The following is a 23,728-nucleotide window of genomic DNA, read 5'->3' on the forward strand; positions in this document are numbered from 1 at the left end:
CTGCATTTGATACATAGACTAAATTAAATACACTTTAAACACATAAAAAATATATACGCCCTGCAGATATTCAACATTGTAGTAGAAGATAATAAGAAAAAGTTTATAATTAAGGGGAACCAATAAATAATAATAATAATAATATTCGGGGACATTTTTCACACACGGCCATCTGATCCCAAATTAAGCTTGTACAAAGCTTGTACTATGGAAACCAGACAACTGATATACTACATATACTACTTTTTTTTTGTAAATACTCAGGACAAACATACATGTTCATGCACACAAATGTCTGTCCTGGGGGGGCATCGAACCCACAACCTTCGGCGTGAAAGGCAAGTGTTCTACCAACCACGCCAACCGGCTCGTCAATAAATATGGTATAAAATAAAAAAGTTAGTTTCGATAGTAAAATAAAAATCGTTTTATTATCATTATAATTATATATCAAAACGAAACCCGCAATCTTTGATTAAGAACTACATGTTCCAACCACTGGGTCTCAGCTGTTTTATCTAGTGCCTTGTAAATTATTAAGAGCAATTTGCTTTAAATGCAATTTATTGGAGAAAATTTTTTGTAATTATTATTATTATACATTGTATTTTTTTAAAACAAGATTTATTATCTGTTTACCCTAAAATAAAAAAACTTATTATTTAAGTATATTATATTCACTTAAAGGCAGTTTTTCCTTAACTTTCACATGAGTAATTAAATCTTTGATTTATTTTTTATAATTTTATTTTTAATAGTTATTTTTTTTATATTGATGAAGCTTCAATAACCAAGTATCGACACTAATCAAATGAAATTTAAGTCGTATTATCTTTTCGCTTCGAATTGAAGTTTTAATCTTATCTTAATATTTTATCTAACAATTAAATCAGAATTTGTTTACTGATTATCGGTATTCACAGAACGTCAATACGTTGAATAATTTTATTGATAAGTAAAACAATAGATGCTTAAGAATTAACAACATTACTGCACAATAACTTTGTTTAATTTTTAAATAATTCAAATCGTAGCGATTAGTGTTTTTTGTGTATCAAATAACGTTATTATGAGTGTGTGTGAGTTTTATTATTTATTAATACGTAGGTATTGTGATAATTAGTTTATTTTGTGTAGTGCATTTTCGTTGTGAATGTGACTGCCTTCATTTAAATTATTTTAAAAAATATTCACTGAGGCAATTTTGACAAAGCGATCTATTTTTTTCATTCGTAGATTTAAAAAAAAGCAATTTATAATTATAAGTATATAAATAATTATTCATAAAATTATTTTACTATTTTTTTAGAATTTCAACTGATGCCTGAAAGTGATATTATTACACCATAATTTTAAAAGGATTTGAATATCATGATTCCACATATTAATGAACACCAAAACGAATGGGATGACACGGAACTAAAATATCAGTATCAACAAGTGAGAAGTAAGGCTCAGAATACAATTTCTACGTCAATGATAAATAATGTTCCCTACAAAATTAATCTGAGAAGTTAATATTAAATATTTTCGTTTCAGAAATTAAATGGTACCATAGTATTTTACTGAACAGACCACTAAAAGTTGCTGTGGTGTTTTTACTTGTAGCTGTAGTGGCACCCGTAATACTATATCGCTATTTATTTTTCACAAGCTTAAGTCTCCCACCATCAGATGGATACTCTGTTGGTTCCTGTGTAATTGCGAGAGAGGCAAGACTACCTTGTGGTGTAGGATTTATGCCAGAATCACAATGCCACACTCATTGTTGTTTCGACCGTAATACACACCTGTGCTACCATCGAATACCATCAAGATTTTCCTATATAATGGACCAGCCATGGACAGAATACATTACCCTACAACCTAGGATATCAACAGTACCATTTGCATTCCAGAACAGTTTACCAGAAATTAAGCTATCCATAAATGAACAATCAACTACGCACATGGTTTTAACTTTCTACAATTCTAGAAATTTTTCTATGGTCGGAAACAGAACGTATAACAAAGATTATTCGTATGAAGTATCGTCACCAGAACTAAATGTAATAGTGAATGCGACGCAAGGAACCATTTTTAATATGGCAAGAGGACCTCTAATAGCCTCTAATAACATTTGGGAGATAGTATTTAAATTAACAAACGAATCTATGTACGGATTGGGAGAGATACCTTTGAAAACAAATAGCACAAAAGTTATATACAACCACGACAATGGTTTTAGTTCAATTCCATTAATTTATGCTAAAATAAATGATAATTTTCATGGCTTATTAATTGACGTGAGCGATCCTACAGAAATAACTATAAGAACTGACAATCAAATTGTTGTACGAAGTATTACAAGTTTTGGTTTTAAATTTCATTTGTTTACTGGACCGGAACCGAAGAAAATTATGCAGGATGTCATGAAAATTATAGGATATAACAAACAATTGGAATATTGGATGTTAGGTATTCATGTATGCAAGTAAGTTTTAAGTCACAATATTTAATAATAAATGTTACGCACGATCTGCTCCGTACCGTTATATTATTTAAACTCTCTTTGCAGTGAACTTCCTGACATGGATCTGTCTAGTTTCATCTCTAACGCCACAAGAGAAAGAATGCCATACGACAGTCACTGTGGTCATGAACCAATAATCTTCAATAGCAATCAGTGTCAAAATAGTGAGAGAAGTAACATTGATCGTGTGAATGCTGGCGCCACTTTGGTTAGAAATGCTAAAAAGAAATTTGTACCTCACGTGTCACCACATGTAAGTTTTAGCGGTGATATTGAAATTTTGACAAAATAATATTATTTTTTTTAATGCTAAGAAAATGTATTAGAAAAACACAACAATTTGACTGTTAATTTTACATGAAATTTTAAATTGTGTTTATTATATTTATGAGCAACTTTCTAAATTCTTTCGTAAACTATTACATTTTTAAACATTATTTTGTTTTCATACCTTACATTTAACGAAGCATTTGATAAGTATCAGAATAATAGACTAATTTTCAAATAACATGCTTACTAAATCACTACCCTCGTCAATGTGTAATAAATATGATTTATATTATAACAAATTTTAAGAATTATGATTTGTTATACCATTGTCCCGATATGACTTTAAAAAAGTATCATTGTTGGGTTTTATTAGATTTATGTATTCAAAATCATATTCGAAATATAATAAAAATATACGATAAGTACAAGGGCATTTAAAAGAAGTATTTCACTTATCAAATATTCATCATATTTAGATTCGATATATTAAGGAAGAAACTAATGAAACAACGCCAGAAGAAATGGAAGATCCTAAAAAAGAAGGAGAAATAATAGAAAGCTGTAGAATTATACCTACATTTAAAGATATCATGTATCGTTCGCAAAGAAATTTTGAGTTATACAAAGGCATTGTCAATGATTACGATGTGGTGTACCCAAGCTACGATCTGAATTCAGAAGAATTTATGGATATTCTATGGGCCTATAATACTGAATTAGATGGAGTGGTTTTGGAAAATAATTGGCCTTTAGATATATCAAACAAGACTTATGATGACATCGATTTATATTTACCATATTTTAATGAGGTTTGATTTTTTTTATTATTATTATGATTATCAGAATGTTTTTTTGCATATTTATTAGTTCTATGAATAAGTGATATGGCAATGAGAACAAATAAAAAATATACTTAAATAATTATTTTAATAATACTTAAATACTTATTTAGTGTAAAAATTTATTAGAATTGATTTTATTACATTGTATTAATGTTATCTATAAAATATTTTGTTTTTATTTAATATATATATTTAAATTAACAGAATTTTGAAGAAGTTTTTGAACACACGCCACAGTGGAACTTATCGCTTGTAAATAGCAGCGAATTATACTTATTCAAACATAACAAATTTGGCAACAATTTCGCCAGCGCTTTTAGTAAAAAAATGAATAATACACCTATTTCCTCGAGTAGTTTATGGATAAACGGCCGCTTTGCAATAAATAGACAAAACATTGATGCCTCATGGACCAATCTCCATAGAGAGCTAATTGCAGCTGCTATTGGAGGGATATCTGGTTCGTGGCTTTGGTCATCTCCGATCTGCGGTGATACTGAAAATTATAGTCCAGACACTCAGACAAGTCTCTGCATCAAATGGTACTTGGCAGCGACTTATTTTCCACTAATAAAAATTCATTCAAGAGATATTCCAAGATACCCTTTTGCCTTTAACGGTACTCACAAAACCATTATTACTCAGGCATTAAATCGGAGATTAGGTTTATTACCTTATTTCTACACCACACTTCAAGAAGGGCCCCTACTTCGACCAATGTTCTATCAATTTCCGTCATCAGCAGCGCTTCATGATATCAATTCACAATTTAGCGTCGGAGAAAGCTTGCTGATTGCCCCCAATTTGCAACCAATGCAAAGTCATGTTCATATATGGTTACCCCCCGGTACGTGGTATGAACTTTGGGGTGGCCTTAAATTAAAAGGCAATGAAGGAGACCCTGTGACTATGACAACGACTGAAGCGGATTTTTTGACTTTTATCAGAGGTGGATCAATATTAATTTTACAAAGGGTAAGAAAATATATTTTTTAAGAACAGTTTATTAATAAACATAAAGTATTTAATTATATATAACCAAAAATATTTAAAACTATAAAATTCTACATCGCTACTTATCCTGTGTTAAAGATAAAGACTCGGATATTTATATAATTACAGGCACAAGGGACATAACATATTAGTTCCCAAGGTTGGTGGCGCATTGGTGATGTAAGCGATGGTTAACATTTCTTACAATGCCAATATCTATGGGCGTTGGTGGTCACTTACCATCAGGTGGCCCATATGCTCGTTCGCCTTCCTATTCTATAAAATAAAAAAATAAATTAAAAAAATGTACGCGCCACTGATCCACGAAGCTTTTCGTAATTAAAGAATATGAGTTGCACATTGATTGGTTGGTTCTCAAAACATATTTAAAAGGTATATTGTTGTCACATAAACTGGTCTTCTTTCAATTAAAGTTATCAAATTAGATGAAAAAAATTAACGTTTAAAATGAATATGTCATTTATTTTTATAATAATTAATACTTTGGTTGAATTCAATTAGACTACAGTGATCGTTGTTGTTTCCCCTTTTGTTTAAACATAAAAACATTTACTGTAAGTTATATATAAAACGTACATAATTATATGCTGCCCCTAACATCTCTGTAAAATTCGTTTTTTCTCCGGCTGCGTCAGCATTATATTAAGCTATATTGATTTTGAAAAATTATGCAACATACCAAATGTCCTATGTCCGATTTGAAACTATAAACTAAAATAATATGTAAAAGTTCCATATCAGTCGGTTTAGTAGTTTTTGCGTGAAACTGGAACAACATAACTTACCCCCTACCGTAATGCTATTATGATTGTGATGACTTCAATTTAAAATTTCAGGACGCTCAATTAACTGCGGAGGAGACGCGACTTTTTATTCCGTTCTCAGCAATAATTGCTTTGGAATGTATAAAAACTAATGAAACTGAAAATTGTCATGCATCTGGAAAGCTTTATGTTACGCCCGATTTGACATTATTCTTTGACGCAAACGAAAAAAATATGACAATAACAGCAAAAGGTAATGACTTCGATCCCATTTGTGATATCAACACTGGAACGTGGGCATATGATTTAGAATATTTTAGTGTCTATGGTTTGGCTGATGAGTATAATAATTATGATAACCATAGAGAATTCAAAGAATTTACCGATTTGTGTCATTTAGAAACTAGCGAAATTGTCATAAATTTGATATCTTAATCTATTAAACATTTTATTTTATAACGTGTGTACACTAATATAGTATTGTAGTTTTTTTTATATTAAATATACAACAATATTGTTTGTTTAATTTTTCACTTCTCATTGAGAAGTTTTTGTACTTTGTCCACTTAATTATTAAGTCCAAATTATGAAACATCTATACTTTTTGAAATCCCAAGATATTTTAATTGTATAAATCATGTAATTGTTTGTGAGCATGCTTTATCAACTCTAATTATATCAATTAGATAAAATCTAATCAGAATCAAACTGCAAATAGATTAATCATTAATCCTTTCGTCCTGAACATTTCTAAATGCGATTTTAAGTACGTTATAATAAAATTATAAATAATAATTTTATGTCATGGCCGAGTGGCAAAAGGTCAATTAAAATAAATGTACACTCAATAACACAAATATGTCTTTATCAATAAAAACGAAATTCTAATAATGTGAATTAATGATACGCTAAGATATAACTTTTCGATGCAGTTTCGAAGCAGGAAAATCTAATAATTGGAACTAATCAAAAGACCACACCATATAGATTATTAATTGAACCTACATAATTGAATTTTTTTCATACCCAAATAATAAGGCTGATATAATTCTTAAAAATAACGTCATTTTATTAAACATAGCTGATTAACACCGTGTCAAATAATAATAATGTATATAAAATAGTCACTGAGAGTTCAACTTCCCAGAATTAAGGATTATATAATAATTATTACCTCATATTATAATAATAAAAAGACATTAACGATATATCGTGCTCTTAGGCAAAATATGAATACAAAAACTATATAATATGATAAGAAGATAATATAATATTATTTAAAAAAAAGGTACATAAACCCGGGGCTGCAATTACCATTTCATGTATGTATAATACGTAACTGCATGTAGATAAAAAGCAATAAACGAAAACATTTTAAATAATTAAACGTCAAAATGTTGAAAATAAATGCCAATGCTAATTATTTACATAACAAGCTTTCACCTTAATTCATCTAATTATGGAATGTCAGGAAGCTTCCAATCTATAAATACAAATATATAACTACGTACATTTAAAAAAAATGCAATTTAATAAATAAATGCTCTTTATTAATAAATAGAAATTAAATTAACGCTGAAAATTTAACTTCTTTGTATTATAATACAATTAAAATTAAATACGAACTTACGCGAAATAATAAAAAACACACTAATTATTTTTAGTCTAATGGATATATTATTGAAAAAATTGAAAATAAAACATTCTTATTAATACCAATTAATATTTATTTTATCATTTAGGAGTAACAAAGTTTAATAGAATATGTTAATTGCTTATTTTGATTTGCTAACAAACCAGAAATCACTGAGATTAAAAGTAAAAGTAATTGGCAATGATAACTTCAACTCGTTATATAAATATTTAATATGATGTAATTTTGTTTGTCTATATCGTTACACACTTGTTGATAACAAACAGTATTTCATTGCGGGGATGCTGAGATATGACTCGACCTCATCTTGAACTTTGATAAATCAGTTTGTGGCAAATAACAGCTCATATACTGACGCGATCACTAGTTTCGGCATACTTTACTTGCATCAGTCAGGCTAATGACATCAGACGTAAATAACGGAAAATTAGTGGACTTGAAACAGAATCAAAAAGAAACGAACACCACAGAGCAAATTTCCAGAATGCCAAACATAAAAGTATTTACTGGAAGTTCGCATCCAGATTTAGCGAAAAGAATCGTCACTAGACTTGGTCTAGATTTAAGCAGAGCTACCACTAAAAAGTTCAGTAACAAGGAAACGAATGTTGAAATTGGTGAATCCGTCCGTGGAGAAGATGTGTATATTGTGCAAAGTGGTTGCGGCGAAATTAATGATAACCTTATGGAACTGCTGATCATGATTAATGCTTGTAAAATCGCATCAGCTTCCCGAGTAACAGCAGTTATTCCATGTTTCCCTTACTCGAGGCAAGACAAGAAAGAAAAAAGTCGTGCCCCAATCACAGCTAAACTTCTTGCTAACCTTATATCAGTTGCTGGAGCTGATCATGTCATTACGATAGATTTACACGCATTTCAAATTCAAGGTTTCTTTAACATTCCCGTTGACAACTTATACGCAGAGCCAGCAATCACCAAGTGGATAAAAGATAATATTCCAGAATGGAAAAGTAGCGTTATGGTTTCGCCTGATGCTGGCGGTGTAAAGCGTATGACATCTATAGCAGACAGACTTGATATCGACTTTGCTATTATTCATAAAGAAAGACAAAGAGCGAACGACGTAGATTCAACAGTTTTGGTAGGTGACGTAAGAAATAGAACGGCTATTATGGTTGATGATATGGCTGACACCTGTGATACCATTGTCAAAGGAGCTGAAAAATTACGTGAAGCTGGTGCTAATAAAATTTACGCTATATTAACTCATGGAGTTCTTGCCGGTAACGCCATTGATAAAATAAACAATTCATGCTTGGAGGCTTTGGTAGTAACAAATACAATACCTCAAGATAAAAATATGAAACTGTGCCCAAAATTACAGACCATGGACATTTCAGTGATGCTAGCAGAGGCTATACGAAGAACCCATTATGCAGAGTCGGTTTCGTATCTCTTTACAAACGTCCCCTATTAATTATATTAAAAATAAGTCACTGGCTGAACACTGAACAATTTGAAGTTGAATTATTATAAGCTTCTAGCTTTCTGATATCCTAAAAAAACTTGTATAAGACAAAAATTAAACGAATTGTTCAATAATATATAATACCTTTAATTTCATATGTTAATTTCATTCCAACACTTGGCTGTATCGAGTTATACTTGCAATTACGTTTCTTATAAATTAATCAAATTATCTTATTACGTTAAATCAACACGCCGAGAACGTAAACAAACAAACAATGGATCATAAATCAATACGTCAAGAGCAGAAAGAGTGTTGCTTATTAAATTATGTAGATCATAGTGAACTAGATTTATTCAAATCTTGTTATAAATAATAATACATTTAAGTGGGAAATCTTATTTATTAGCAAAAAATATATTATGAAATAAATCATTGTAGCAAATTATAAGTATTTCGCAAAATGTAAGTTTATACATATATTTTTCGATTTTATGTAGAAACGACTATTTGAACAAAAATCCAATAATCAAAGATCGTCTGGAAGAAAATGCCGAAAGCAATAAAACTGCCTTAGCGAACTCTTTGTTATTAATTTCAGTATAAAATTTGTAATAAAGTAGACTATATTGTTGTTTTACTTCAATCATACTCAAATTCTATTTCTATCATGTAACTTATTTGAAATATAAATTTAATAATCTTTTAACAATAATTATCTCACCAGGTAGGTACTTATGTTAATCCTTGATTGTTGGACTTTGGTGCCTTTACTACAACAAACATGTTATTAAAATTGTAATTTAATCGGTTTTTTTATATACATCATTACAATAATAGCAACGTATGTTTCCTAGATTACTATCATTCCATTTTTCTTCAATCACGTATAAAGCTTGTGTTACGAGTGGGGATAAAATGCTTAATAAAACAAATAAGGCATATTTCTCAACACAATATAATACTTTCTAGGTACAGAAGCAAAATTCTGACAATTTAATTTAATTTTAACCCCTATTTCATGTATATATTTATTTCATAAATTTCGGTAGACACTTTTTTTGGGTTTATTAATAGGTCATCGTTTTTAGATACTTCTTACCACTTTGTTCTCTGCGAACTCCAAGGTTTGTGCTGCGTTTTGCACGTTACCGCTACGCAGTGTTGGCAAATGTCCGATTTAGGTCGTATCGTATTCATACGATTTTATATGTTTTATAATAATAATAATATTTTTTTTATTCAAGTAACAACTAATATACAAAAAAATAAACACTACTATCTATTACTTATACAATTTACTGGTCCAGCTGAAACTTTACAACAGCGGTTTATAAATATACAGTCTAGTCTGTTAGCAACAATGATTAGAATTTTGTTGGAGCTGACCCGCACCCTGTGAACCAAGGATACACACTTTTTTCGCATTAATGCGTAAAAACAGTCTATATTCGCTTCAGCAAACATCATTTGGCATAGGCTTCACAAGCTGCTAATAGTTTTCTTAGACCACAAACTGATGCGCTAAGCAAAACCATATCATCAGCGTAACTGATATTATTGACGTTAACTCTATCAATATGGCAACCAACATGCTGGTTACTGAGTATATCAATGAGCTCGTTAATATAAAGATTGAAGAGCGTAGGTGAGCTTAGCCCTCCTCGCCTTACCCCACATTCCAAACTATATGATCGAGATAGCGCTCCATCCCATTTGACATTGTTAATTTGATTGCTATACCAATGTTTTAAAATTCTAGTAACCTCTGGTGGTATTTGTGTCTGTTCCAGCTTTATCCAAAGGATATCATAGGCAACCAAATCAAATGTTTTCGACAGATCGAGAAAACATGCGTAAATAGGTGTTTTACGGTGCGTATAGTATTTTACAGTTTGCTTAACTTAATATTGCAGTTTCAGTCAAGAGACCAGATCGAAAACCAAACTGATTATCATATGGCTTAAAATATTTATAAAGTTGATTGTTGAGCACACTGTCAAAAACTTTGGAAATTATCGTAGCTAGTGATATAGGCCTATAATTATTCTTATCTGAACTATCACCCGTTTTATTTTTTATATTAAGTATCACTATTGTTTTTATCATATTACTTGGCAAATATGCATGAGATAGACAAAAGGAAAATAACATTGCCAAGATTCTGGGCAAATGAGGACCAACACGTTGTAGATGTTCAACGTTGGGACCATAGCTAAACTATTTATTGTCTGTGCAATGTCAAAGGCACTAACTCGTAGACAGAGAAACTATTAGACGCAACGACGATTTTCTCCTCACTTACACAAGAAAGAGAACGAAAATTACGTTACAAATGGTTTCGACAGAGATAGAATTATCAAATCTTTTGTCCCTTATCGCGTAACCAGTTTTGGTGTTTGTTTCGCTACTTGAGTAGCGAAACAAACACCAAACTTGACAGTTGGTGGGTTCATTGTGTTTTTTGTTCAATTTTTGCTTATTTTTATGTTAGAAAACTATTCTAATCCAGTGAAAAGGCCGAGAAACAATCCTTATATCATATCGAAGGTTATACAATGGTGCATTGTCGTATTATTTCATGTTAAAGCGATAGCAAGAAGAAAATTGTTGCCGGCATGTGTTTTTACGCGTAAGTACGTCTATTTTGTCCCTAAATATAGGTTCTCAGTGATATTTATTTATGCCCTAGCAGGACGAAACCTTATATTGCATTAAAATCCTGAAGATAATAGGATTTTCCAGTTTTTATCATTCATAACCTATAATTATTTACCATGAAAGTGCTGCCAGCGTCAGCTAAAAAAAAGTCCCGATTTTTGATAAAAAATATCGACTCGTCGAGAATGTAAACAAATAAATACGGATTCCAATAATAACCTAAAGTGCTTCGTTATATGTAAATATGTTATTTTAATTTATTCGTTCTCCTATTTATAATTACCTAACGACAACATTATTTAACATTCTTCATTAATTTATAATATTATTATATTCTGAATCAAGAGGTTAACATAGAAATGTATGTGGCAACCTTTCTTTATTAATAATTTAATTCAGTGATTTAGATTTCAACATCTGAGGGGAATGCTAATCCAGTACCATGTAAAGATGCTGAAATACTATTGATAACGGAAACAAAAACAAACAATGCAACAGGTTTTGGGTGTAGTTGGAAAACAAAAAAATATTTTAAACAAAAAAATGAATAATAAATATTAAAAAGTAAAATTTAATAACCTTATTTTTTTTTTAATTAAATCCCGAAAATTATTTATCTCCCAAACGGGGAATGCAGTTACTATGGCAACATTATACGCACATATTGACAAACTATCTCTGTCTCAATCGCGGTTTCACGGCCCCTTGGTCTATTTGTTTCTCTGTCTACGCACTAACTCTTTATCTACAGACTGAAAATTAGGTGTAGACTTTGCAGGTCACGATCTAGATATAAATCGTGCATGATTCATGCGACTTTTTCACATATGCCAAAAACCTTAAGATATGTACTGGTTAATTAAAATAATCAAACATCACTTTTTACAATTCTAACCAAACCAACAATCACTAGTCGGTGATATTCTTTATACTCACTTAATTATAATCCGGATTCCAGGCTGTACACCTTTGGCTAAGCAACACATCAAACACAGTTATATTAATTTAAACCGACAAAGTAAATGCTTGATAAAAAAATGAACATAAAACTGTAGATTCATATCACAAGGATTAGGTGTGCTTTTTTTATGCTCTTAGTTGTTTATTGTAATTTTTTTTCTAATAACCTTCTTTGGAAATACGACTTTTTTATTTACCCATGTAAGACCGTAAATTATCGGGCAAATATCGGGCGACACTGCCGCTACGGAACAGAATTGTCAAAACGTAAAATTTGTTGACTTGATCATGACATTTGTAATCTAAAATAATATTATTACAATATATACCTACATAATATAATACGCTTACTATATTATCCTAGTGATTACTTTTATAGCTGCCTATCTAATATTGTATCGAAACTAAATGTTAAACATAATGAAATATTTGTAGCCAATAAAATAGATATGTAAGTAGATTTTGTATAAGTTGCTTTCAATATATTTACTATATATGTTTATTATATATAAGGACTTAATATTGCAATAATATATAATTGAATTTTAAAGAATAAGGTATTGGTTAAAATGTCAATTAGTCACCATTTTACTTAAAGATACTTAATTTTAGTTGTCATAAGAACCTTAAAATCTTGAATATTAGAATAAGACTTTTGTAATGTACCTACCACCTGCCACAGAATGATGCCTACAACAATATATAAAGTCGATGCTAGTCCACCAGCCCGCGCTGTGTTGATGGTTGCTGATCTTCTTGATATCAAATACAATGCATGTGATATAAATCCCTTGTTGCGGGAACAAGACACCCCCGATATGACCAAGGTAATGTAGCTTGTCAAAATAATATTAATTTAAACAACTTAATTATGTTTATAGCCAATTATATAAAAATCTTAAGCAAAGCAGTAAGAATCTAATCAAATATAAGTGAGTTTTATCTTTATTTTTATATCTTTGGCTTATAAAGAGAAGACTGTATGATATTTGCTTGTGTACTATTCATTTTTGTGATCTCTTCCAAAGTATTTAAAGGCTTTTATCTTTCTGTCTCTCTTGTTTTACAGGCAGTCATACATTAATATATTGTTCGAAGGCAAATAAATTGTAATACAATATATTTATTATACTTGCTATAATAATATTTTTTTTTTTTACTAAAACTCATTTGATATTATGGATTCTTTAATTTCAGAAAAATCCTATGAGAACTGTTCCATTCATAGAAGAGGATGGTTTTTATTTAGGTGACAGGTTAGCAAATAACCCACAATAATAATAATATATCAAAAGAATGTCACATGATTATATTAACTATTTGTTTTCAGTATACATTCCGTTCATTCTAACAATGTCAATTAACGGTTTTTTTACATTTTACATAAACAATCTTTTCATTACTTATTCTTTATTGTAAATTTATTTGTCAATACCAGATGTACAGTTACTATTGCAAAAAATCTAATTATAATAATTATAAGTTTTTAAAAAGATTGTTAATACTACACAACTATAGTTATAAATTGTTTCACCATTACATATCTACAATTATTAATTCTTACTTATCTTAATATTGAATGAGAAAATGCAGTTGTGTTAAATTTTACTTTAGTCGAAACTTTTTTACTGTGCAATAAAGCATTTAAAAATATAAATAAAACTATCTTATCAATAGTACGAGATATATGTTATATACAATTATCATAGTTATGTAAATTATTTACAATTTGAAAAAAAAAATTCATTACACATTTCTTTTTTAGTCATGCCATTATTTTATATTTATTTGATAAATATGGAAAGCCAGAACACTCATATCTTTATCCGACTGATAAACAGAAAAGAGCTACAATAAACCAGCGACTTTTCTTTGATTGTGGGATTTTGTTTCCCTATCTAAGAGCAGTAATGGTGAGAAATTATTAATTTAATAATAGCATACACTTCTTGAAATCATAATAAATGTTGTTTTTCATGTTTAATTAAACTTTTAATGTAATTTGTAATATACAATATTAAAAATAAAACAGAAGTAAAAAAAATAAGTTGAATATATTGATGAAATTTTGACACAATTCCAGGCACCGACATATACAGGAAGACTGACAGAGTTATCAAGGTCTATGGTAAGGAATATAGAAAATGGGTATAGGATGCTGGAAGCATATTTGTCCAATTCAACATACTTGGCTGATGATGTTATAACATTAGCCGATTTGAGTGTGATTACAACTATGTCGACCTTGCATGGTTTACTTCCTATAGACAGTAAAAAGTAAGTAGTTTTGGAGAAATTTTGAATCTCTTTTTTGTACATATATTTAACATTATAAGTTACAAATATTTCCTTCTATAAAAAACGCAAAAAATTAGGACAATTTTCAATGTATTTATGTTTAGATTGTAATCTTTAAACATGTTTTTAGTATCAACAGGATGTATTATTAAAGGTAGTTTATTTAATGAATATCTTAAATAAAAAGCATTTCAGGAGTGAATTAAAAAAAATTCAAACTCAATAGTTTTGGTAAAATTAATTAATCTTCCAGATATCCAAAGTTGATGAATTGGTTCGAAAAGATGTCAGAAAAAGAAATATGTAAAAGAATTAATCAACCTGGAGCTGACCAACATGTTGCTGGACTTAAAGCATTTATGGAAAATAATAAGCTTAATCAGAAATCAAAACTATGATATCCCAGAAATAAAATACAAAAGATTTTTATAACTGTTATTTTGGCATAAAATGAATTGTAAAATAGAGTTGTTGCTGATACTAGAGTATTATATGGAAAGTGGTATAAAATATAAACAACATATATCGTTACGAATCACAGGTTTTCTTTTATTTCAATAACTAAAACGAAATGCAAAGAATTTTCCAACTTTACACTCCAGTAACGTCTAGGGCTACCATATGGATAACTTTATGAGAAATTATTGATTACAAAAAACGTTACACATTAAACATTTCCTATAAGTCTTATAAGGTTTCTCGTGTCGCCCGTCGCACTCAGAACATTAATAGCACTTATTATATCGATTAAAGTACACAATACTATACCGAATCTTCCACATGTTGTCCATCCATACACAACACATTTCTAATGCGCGCAATCATACAAACATTTATGGAGACTATGTTCGACGCGAACTTATCAAGTCACTTGTCAAAATTTTGAAGGATAGTGTTTGTATTTGGGCGTTACTGACGTATGTTGCACGTTAGTCTTATTTTTAGGGCAAGAGCAGCCTGGATTAGCCGTCCTCCTTCGGCGGCGTGAACCAACCTGAACAAAATAATAGTATGTTGTAAGCAGTTAAGATATTTTCTGTTTGATTATATTTTGTGTCACTTATAAGTCCAACAACTATATGATTGATTATATTAAACAAAACCAATATCACACAGTATATATAATTATTAGTAAATTAATTGTGTACCATTTTTCTCATGTATTTGCACCAGGCATTTAAAGCTCTGCTGTGCGCGCGCCAGACTATACGGTGACTGTGAGACCACCTTAGTCGCTCCAAACTGGATCCTCGCTTTTCCCTTCACAAGAGTAGCAGCTATCTGCATAATAACAGCCTCCACTGTGTATGCTGAGGACCAGCCTTGTTTGGTTAGTAACTCCATGCATATTGCACCACCAACGAGAACATAGCCACCTGAAATATAAATAAAAAAAAATAGAAACAGTACAAATCACTTTATAGCAAAGCATATTAGGCATTTTAATAAGAAATAACAAAGAAACTTAAGAGAACTTCAACTTTTAGCAGATTTTTACTGAAAAAGTCCGAGGCCTTCCAAATCCAATATTACATGTAATCTACATATTATATTGTAATTCATTTACTCCTAAGAAACAACAACTAGATATATACAAAGTTTCTAGTTTTCTTTTCTATTCAATTTCTTGTCCAAAGACATCAGCGCAAAAATTACGTTCCATCTTATATAAGGTTGGTTTTAACTTTCTTTATTTATAAAAAAAATATTGACAGAATTTCTATGAGAATTTGCTTAAACGGTACAAACCCTTAATAAGGAGTGTTGACTTGATAAACATTTTTTTAAAGTAAATAATATATATTTTAAACTGTTTATGACAAAGAATTTTCAATACCCAATATTTATAATATATATTATATCTTTATGGTGACTCTATATGGCTATGGAACCTCACCTGATATAATAGGATATACAACACGTACAAACGGCGGCTCGAAGGGATATGTCTCTTTGAACATGATGTTCAACAGGATAGAGTCCTTGCCCTCTTTCTCCTTGAGCAGGAGCAGATCATTGTGAAGCGGACTGTCAGGATCTACCGATCGCAGTCTTATGTTCCACTCATAAAGTGAATCATTAACTAACTCTGAGAAAACAAACAACTAATTTGCATTAGAATATTTTTCTCCTCTTAATATAATTATTTTATAATGTTACCAACATTGTTAAAACAATAGTACATTACTGTGTATCAAATAAAATTATTTATAAGGACCTCAAGTTCACTATTTTATATTAATTTAATAAAACATTTTTAGATTTAACATATAAAATCTTACCTATAGAATACATATTATTTTTAAAGGAATGCGAGCGGTATATATCGCGCAGTTCCTTCATTAGACGGTCAGTCGCCTGAAGACTGCCGGACACGCTACCTGATAGATAATCTTGCCTCTGGTTTTGCCTTAATCGTTCTAGTGTCGCTAAATGTTCCGTTTCCATGTCATCCTGAAAAGTATATTGTTTTAGTAAATCAAATTCAAAATATGTATACTTCATTAAGTACACTCTGACAAACGCTTTTTAATATACATATCACAAGATTTAGTTTAGTGTAAAGCTAAATTAATTTGCTTGATTCTGAACAATATGGATCGTTTCTCCCTATTCCATTCTTTCAATTTACACTGAAATAGTTAGTTTTAGTAACAGTTTCTAAATATAACTTTATTTAAATATTTTCATGAACCCAAATGATTTCACATAAAATTACCAATTCAATTCATACTTACATGCAAAAGTAACTTTGTAGATCTGTTACGGTTTCACGAATAAACCACTGAACTGATTTAGAAGACTTGGTATGAAGCAAGCTTGTATTCTAAGGAATGTCATAGGCAAGCTCATTCCTAACACCTGTCCTCCCCCCTAACATGCGGGTGAAGCCCCAGGTGAACATTAATATTATTTAACTTAAAATTTACAGTCAATACATACTTTGTTGCTACGACCAGCATCATCAACCATCTCAAGTGGCAAGTCATCCTCTCCCTCTGATTCATCCTCCTCAGCAGCCATTTCCTCGTCTTCCTCTGTGCCTGATTCCGCACCATTAGAGGTTACGCTCGGTACTCTGTGAAAATAATAACATCTTATTATTCATGTGAAACATTGTATTCTCTTATCTGCTGTTAAACAAATAGTTGTGCACTTGTTATTTAATATAATTATTTACAATACAAATTACACTATAGTTAAACTTTCGCGTTTCGGTTCTTCGCCGAGTTTAAACGAGTCACCGCGTGACGTTTCGTGGCAACACGCTGACATGTTTTAAATAAAAGATGTAAAACCTCGTCAAGAATATAATATACCTACTTAATAAAGCTTTAACAATGACTGACTGACATAATTACGTACAATCCATACCCTAAAGTGGTGGGTATAGAAGTATACAATTTTGTATTCCCCCAAGTACCCCCGGTTTTGATTTTCTATAGAAATCTACTAGTTCGTAGTTTTTGAAGCTAGAAATATGAAAAATATGTTATTTAAACTTCTGTGTTACAATAAATGCCATTTTGAAATTAATCACCTCAAAAGGTGAGAAGGACCAAAACGATTTAAAAACATTTTGGAATAACTGAATATATTATGAATTAATATATTTATAAAAACAATTGAGAGCAAAGACATAAAAAAGTCTGGTTTAAATATTAAATGTTTAAAAACTTTTTTTTGTTTCATGAATTAGTGACGTTAATATGTACGGTGTCACCGTATATATTAACCTAAAAAGTATAAGCTATCATGAAGCACTTTTTAATTAATTAATTTTTAGTTTAAGTCAACTCAGTATTTCCTTTATGCAGAGACGGTAATTAGACTAGATGTAAAAAATATGTCAAACCTTTGCTGCGGTGCTGGATGGACGGGAAGCGACAAAGAATCCAAGTCTGGTGGTTCTGGAACGCCATGTAATTTGCATAGTTCTCTCAGCAAAATCCCGACCTGTTTAAAAAGAATAATTTAAAAATTAATGACATTAGTTCTTCAAATATAAAAAATCAAAATATCAAAGTGAACTGAGTATTTAAAAAAAACAGCAAATTTCGAACGCGGCGTTTTTACTTAACAGGTCCCAACAACCGATGATGCATAATTGACAGAAACAAGTATTCACACGGAATACGACCGGATTTTCAGAAACACTAGTGTTACGCTGTCAACTTCCTAATTCCTTGCTACTGAGAATTACTTCAGATAAAAAAAAATTATCCTTCATTATCAGTAAACAAAAACTTTTTTTTTAAATATTATTAAAAAAATGTATGTTTTTTTAAAAAAAATATTACGATTGACCGTTATTTTTTAAGGAATTACTAACATTCCAATTTACCCTTCCATTTAAAGCTTGTGTTAGGAGTGGGGACGATTACAGCTAAGGGGTCAGGATCGAGCCTGTGAATTTTACATCGCTAGTTGTCCCGTTCCATTGCGATATAGATATGCAACATAGATACAGAGGCTTATAATGTTAATCTTTCCCAAAAAAAAAAAAACATAATCCGCTGTCGAAAGACCATGGCCTGCAGGAATTAATTTTTCAAATTTACATTAGTAATTGAACTAATATTTTTGTATTACGATGTTTATAAATTATCTTTATTTTAATTTCAAAAGAACAAGCAATGTGTTACAAAAAATCATGTATTGAATTTAATACGTTGATGAAAGATAAATATAATAGAATGCATAAAGTAAAGTTTTACAACATCTTATCTTAATTAGAACAATAACCGAGCAATCGACTCGATACTAAAGATTTTTTCAATTCATTTACCAATTATTTATCTCTTGAGAAATTAACTTGATTGATCGATCTATTATAGTTTTAGACATATTTTATTTTAAAAAAAAATTATATCTCAAATTACCTGATTTATAACATGATTATCCCTGCCCTGTGTATTGCTCAGGATCTGAACAGCGTTTGTCACAATGGGGTCTTCACTGTCTGCGAACCACACGGGTGGTGTGTTTGGGTATGTTTCCTGTAAAAATATAATTAAAAGAAAAATAAGGATAGGAAAATAATTCCCGTATAGAAAATTCCCCCCTATTAATATAAGCAGCGCATATAAAAAAAAATCAATAGTTTTTCGGAAAAGTACTCAACCTGCATAATTAACACACTATGGCCATTGGCAACAATCGCGTAAAATAAAAAATTTGCTAAACCAATAAATTTCGTATTTTCTTTTTAGTAACTCAAGATGTCTTACGTAGAACGTGTTTTTTTGTGGAGTGCTCAATTATAAAATAAACGGGAATCAATAGAAATATGCTTATATATAGTGGAGGAAACTAGAATAGAACTGTCAATTTGACCAATTGCAAAACGCAGCTGTATATGTCGACCTTTTTTCACCATTTACTAAAAACTGCTTTCTATATAATATTTTTTAGAGGTTACAATATCATGTGTGATCTTTAATTTATCTTAGTGGAGCTGTATAAAGATCATATTGCATAGGTACAGTTAGATTAAACAATTACATTAACGTTATATTAAAATTCGAAACATTTTGCATTAGGGTTCCGTGGTCATGTAAAATTATTTGCGCAGTCACGTAATACGTTTTTGACATGTGCGCAATTGCGTGATTATTATTGTTAAACGAAGGAGGTTGGTTGGTCCAACTATATACATTTTAAAGAGGTAGATTGGACAACTTCATAGGAATTATTAAGGTACATGTTTAATATGGTTAATAATATCCAGAAATGCATTTTTAACAAAAAAATAAATGATTTGAAACTTTTGATACCAAAATGTATGACGAAATTAATTAATTTAAGTCAAAGCATCGATAGACTTCCATAAAGTTAAAAGTCATTAAAGTTAACTCATTAAAATACTCTAATGTTTGAATTATATTATCTATCAATACCTATTATAAAACAAAGTCCCCCGCTGCGTTTGTCTGTCTGTTTGAACGCGATAAACATTAAAATTACCGAACGGATTTTAATACGGGTATCATACGGGATGGAGAGACTTATGAGAAAGGTTCAGTTGTCATATTCAGTATTTTAGTTTTATATAAATTGCCTGAAATATGGTTGTTGAAGACGAAGGAAAAAAACATGCCGACTGGGAGCTTTACTGACTTGCAACGCGTCAACCAATGTAGTAATAATATTACGACTTAACATTTAATGTAGACACTTATTTTACCCGTGCGAAGCCAGGACGTGTAGCTGTTGGAGAATAGTTTATTTAATTCCACTCCAATGAATTAAATATTTAACATTTACGTACAAGTTTCTAACCAACCTTCAGAAGAAAGTTAGGATTTTTTAAGTATTCATAACAAGACTAATGGGTTCAGAGAAACCGGGCTTTTTGTGCATGTTCCAATTATATATACTATTATGTCACTGTAGAAGCTTTCTACAGTGACATAATGGCCTATATGTAAAAGAAAGATGTCAGGAACAGATGTTATACTTGACCTACTGAACAACAATGAAATCTCATAGGCTGAATGGATAAAGTTAACATGTCATAAAATCTACTGTGAAAAGGCATAGGCTTCTTAAAAAAATATTAAAGAAATATATATGTATGTGAATCTTAACCGATGTTCGTGGGTTCAAGCCCCGGCAAGCACCGCTGAATTTTAATGTGCTTAATTTGTGATTATAATTCATCTCGCACTTGACGGTGAAGGAGAACATCATGAGAAAACCTGGATGTGTCTAATTTCATTGAAATTCTGCCACACATGTATTCCCCCAACCCACATTGGAGCAGCGTGGTGGAAAAAGCTCCAAACCTTCTCCTCAAAAAGGGAGAGGAGAGCTTAGCACAGCAGTGGGACATTCACAGGCTGTTACTGTTGTACATATATAAAAAATCAATATTTACATTTTAAGAGTAAACGAAGTAATCCATCTAATATAATTCATAAAAAGAAAATATACATATTATCTCATAAAAATATAATAATTAGATGAAATAAAATAAAACAAATAAATATAACCATATGCATAACAGTAAAATAAAATGAAAAGGAAGTTAACACAAAATAACATGAAAAGCTTAGTGGTCCTTGCGGGTTCAACTGCCAATCACTGAGTCAACTTAGCTCTCAAAAATTTAAGTTTTTTATATATTAAAACCTAGCCTTTCTAAATGTTAACCAAGGTAGTGTTTTGCAATGAAATTAAATAAAAATATTTTAATGGATTGTTTTGTAAAATTATTAATTAAATATGAAGTTTAACTAACTTTGTATTACCTGCAAGAAGTATTCTCTAAAGATTATATGTTTTAAAGTTTTTTCTATTTTTTTTTTATTCAAGGCCAGTATTTCTGTTTTGCATGTAGAATAAGATTAATTCAGATTCTTTTTTACAATACTTTTGTGTTCAATTTGTTTTAATAATTATATTTTTAGAGAAATTTAACTAAAATAATGATTTACTTGCTTTAGTTTCCTTTTTTAACTGCACATTTTAATAAGAAATTTTAACATTGAACCTTAAGTCCTAATTAAGACTAATCCTTTACTAACATTTTAATAAATATACCTTAATAGCAAGCAAGCACATTTTCCATCATAGCAAGTAACTTATTTCAATCCAATCCAATAAATACTCACTTTATATAAGAACGGAAATTTATATTATTCCACTTGGACTCTTCATGATGAAACACATTTAAAAATTAACGCAGACAATTCTACAGAGAATGAAGTAATTCCCAATTCTATGGTTAAGATAATTACTTCAATTCTTACAAATGGATTGAAATACTTTTAACTTCAACAAAATTTATGTTATATATAATTCAAAACAGTAAATATAATATAAAATGGAAACAAATACATGATTAACAATGCAGAAAATTAAATATTTAATATTGTATATTATAATTCTCTATATATCTAGGAAAATGATTTAATAAGTCTATAAGCTTTTAGTACTTACAGGCTTACTTATAGTTTTTGGTTATTATCCATCAAAATCCAACCCAAGAACAATTTGTTTATGCGTAATATATATGGCTATTTATAATTGAAATTAAAAACTACTTTCTCACTTAATTAATATGTTGATATTTTGTAAATCTCTACAGATATTGTTTCTATTTACTAAAGGTATTCTATATTACAGGTGGTGGTAGGTATTATAGGTGATTTATTTGAACATAATCATGAACAGTCTTAAGTTATTACACTTTGTAAATCTAAATAAATACATGTTTGACTATAACAATTTGTTGGTTAAATAAACATTGACAATAAGTTAAATAAATATTGACAATAAACAAAAAGTTGAATTACTGATATTGATTTTACAATAAGAACTTGGACGAAGGTAAAAAATTGTAAATAAAGGCATAGTTATCACAAAAACCAGGTAGCCAGCATGACTAAGAGTCTTTGTCCCAAAATCGCGCATCAATACCGTTATTTAAACAAAACAGATGTTACCCTCAATAAATATAGCTGTAAAGTCTCAACTTACACGAATAGAGTACTGAAATCTGAGTAATCGATACGATGATTCGTCATGGACCCGTAAAATCATCTAAGTAAAATGTCATAATATGATGAAAAACATGCGCGTAAAGCGAAAACATAGCTAAGTGTAAAACGTAAATAAACAAGCTCGTTACTTTTCAGTATTTTGTGAAACGAAACACGCGTTATAATCAATTTCAATAGGAAAATAATCACTTCCGTAAACCTTTTGTTGACAGCCCTGCCCTCATAAACACGACCCTTTGTCCTAACAACGATAATCAATACGAGCTATCATTCATTTCACTTTCTCATTTTTACCACGAAGAAAAATTCTATCAAAGAAGTTAGTGTACTCACCGTGATATTTGCATGTATTTCATATTTCTTTCCATTTTTGCCAACGAATCTGCAGGTCAGTTCGTCGACACTAGCTGACATTATCTGAAACCGCTCATGGTTTTTTGGAAACACTTGTTCTAGAGTCTTTATTTCTAACTTAAGGGTATTTAAGCAAGCCATTAGTGTATTGAAACACTAATTTTTAAACTAAATAACTATTTGCCACATTAGAATACATAAAAATAGTTTTACGTTCACTCCGAACCAAGCAAAATGGCGGAGCGCAATGGCGGACATCTACAAATACAAATATTGACGACAGAGGGCGCTTAAAAAATAACATTTATCTTCCTTCTCATTTTCTTTATACATAGTAATGTTGTCTTATTAAATCTTGAAATATAAACTGTTGTAACGTTAAATTTACTAAATACTTATTACAAAACAAAGGTATATCGTATAGTAATCGTAAAATAATTGTGAAATATCTATTCTGTTA

The 23,728-nt window shown here is 30.1% G+C and overlaps 4 protein-coding genes across 6 annotated transcripts; 3 read left to right on the plus strand and 1 right to left on the minus strand.

The window, feature by feature from the left end:
• Positions 1–922: 922 nt before the first annotated feature.
• Positions 923–5,916, plus strand: LOC126773205 (sucrase-isomaltase, intestinal-like). 3 transcript variants are annotated; one of them, XM_050493942.1, is made up of 7 exons: positions 923–1,079; positions 1,310–1,447; positions 1,540–2,473; positions 2,558–2,765; positions 3,259–3,591; positions 3,829–4,599; positions 5,475–5,916. In XM_050493942.1, the coding sequence occupies exons 2-7, from the start codon at positions 1,372–1,374 to the stop codon at positions 5,835–5,837; spliced, it is 2,685 nt and encodes an 894-aa protein (XP_050349899.1). In that variant the 5' UTR covers positions 923–1,079; positions 1,310–1,371; the 3' UTR covers positions 5,838–5,916. The 3 variants fall into 3 exon arrangements, with proteins under 3 accessions (XP_050349899.1, XP_050349900.1, XP_050349898.1); XM_050493943.1 differs by having other exon boundaries at positions 925–1,107; XM_050493941.1 differs by having other exon boundaries at positions 925–1,103.
• A 1,424-nt stretch (positions 5,917–7,340) lies between these two features.
• LOC126773275 (ribose-phosphate pyrophosphokinase 2-like) lies at positions 7,341–9,136 on the plus strand. Its single transcript, XM_050494099.1, has one exon. It carries the CDS (start codon positions 7,457–7,459, stop codon positions 8,495–8,497), a length of 1,041 nt encoding a protein of 346 aa, XP_050350056.1. The 5' UTR covers positions 7,341–7,456; the 3' UTR covers positions 8,498–9,136.
• A 3,256-nt stretch (positions 9,137–12,392) lies between these two features.
• On the plus strand, positions 12,393–14,945 carry LOC126773297 (glutathione S-transferase 1-like). The gene is made up of 6 exons (XM_050494125.1): positions 12,393–12,560; positions 12,792–12,936; positions 13,307–13,365; positions 13,875–14,022; positions 14,193–14,386; positions 14,661–14,945. The coding sequence occupies exons 2-6, from the start codon at positions 12,793–12,795 to the stop codon at positions 14,803–14,805; spliced, it is 690 nt and encodes a 229-aa protein (XP_050350082.1). The 5' UTR covers positions 12,393–12,560; position 12,792; the 3' UTR covers positions 14,806–14,945.
• On the minus strand, positions 14,931–23,518 carry LOC126773268 (ubiquitin-conjugating enzyme E2 Q2). Its single transcript, XM_050494088.1, has 8 exons — positions 23,248–23,518; positions 19,291–19,407; positions 18,264–18,364; positions 17,351–17,486; positions 16,690–16,861; positions 16,305–16,496; positions 15,556–15,783; positions 14,931–15,401 (listed from the first exon to the last, which is right to left on the minus strand). The coding sequence occupies exons 1-8, from the start codon at positions 23,407–23,409 to the stop codon at positions 15,370–15,372; spliced, it is 1,140 nt and encodes a 379-aa protein (XP_050350045.1). The 5' UTR covers positions 23,410–23,518; the 3' UTR covers positions 14,931–15,369.
• Between the last annotated feature and the right edge of the window lie 210 nt (positions 23,519–23,728).

This window comes from Nymphalis io, chromosome 14, assembly GCF_905147045.1.
Source record: "Nymphalis io chromosome 14, ilAglIoxx1.1, whole genome shotgun sequence".
Classification (NCBI taxonomy): domain Eukaryota; kingdom Metazoa; phylum Arthropoda; class Insecta; order Lepidoptera; family Nymphalidae; genus Nymphalis; species Nymphalis io.

What these genes read in the sequence shown, in the direction of transcription:
- LOC126773205 (XM_050493942.1), top strand. Translation starts at nt 1,372, where the DNA reads ATGATTCCACATATTAATGAACACCAAAACGAATGGGATGACACGGAA. An exon ending in TCAGTATCAACAAGTGAGAA is followed by an intron (nt 1,448 to 1,539) that starts GTAAGGCTCAGA and finishes TTTTCGTTTCAG; the next exon opens with AAATTAAATGGTACCATAGT. An exon ending in TACCTCACGTGTCACCACAT is followed by an intron (nt 2,766 to 3,258) that starts GTAAGTTTTAGC and finishes CATCATATTTAG; the next exon opens with ATTCGATATATTAAGGAAGA.
- LOC126773275 (XM_050494099.1), top strand. Translation starts at nt 7,457, where the DNA reads ATGACATCAGACGTAAATAACGGAAAATTAGTGGACTTGAAACAGAAT.
- LOC126773297 (XM_050494125.1), top strand. Translation starts at nt 12,793, where the DNA reads ATGATGCCTACAACAATATATAAAGTCGATGCTAGTCCACCAGCCCGC. An exon ending in ACACCCCCGATATGACCAAG is followed by an intron (nt 12,937 to 13,306) that starts GTAATGTAGCTT and finishes CTTTAATTTCAG; the next exon opens with AAAAATCCTATGAGAACTGT. An exon ending in GGTTTTTATTTAGGTGACAG is followed by an intron (nt 13,366 to 13,874) that starts GTTAGCAAATAA and finishes TTTCTTTTTTAG; the next exon opens with TCATGCCATTATTTTATATT.
- LOC126773268 (XM_050494088.1), bottom strand. Translation starts at nt 23,409, where the DNA reads ATGGCTTGCTTAAATACCCTTAAGTTAGAAATAAAGACTCTAGAACAA. An exon ending in ATAATCATGTTATAAATCAG is followed by an intron (nt 18,365 to 19,290) that starts GTAATTTGAGAT and finishes CTTTTTAAACAG; the next exon opens with GTCGGGATTTTGCTGAGAGA. An exon ending in ATGCTGGTCGTAGCAACAAA is followed by an intron (nt 16,862 to 17,350) that starts GTATGTATTGAC and finishes TATACTTTTCAG; the next exon opens with GATGACATGGAAACGGAACA.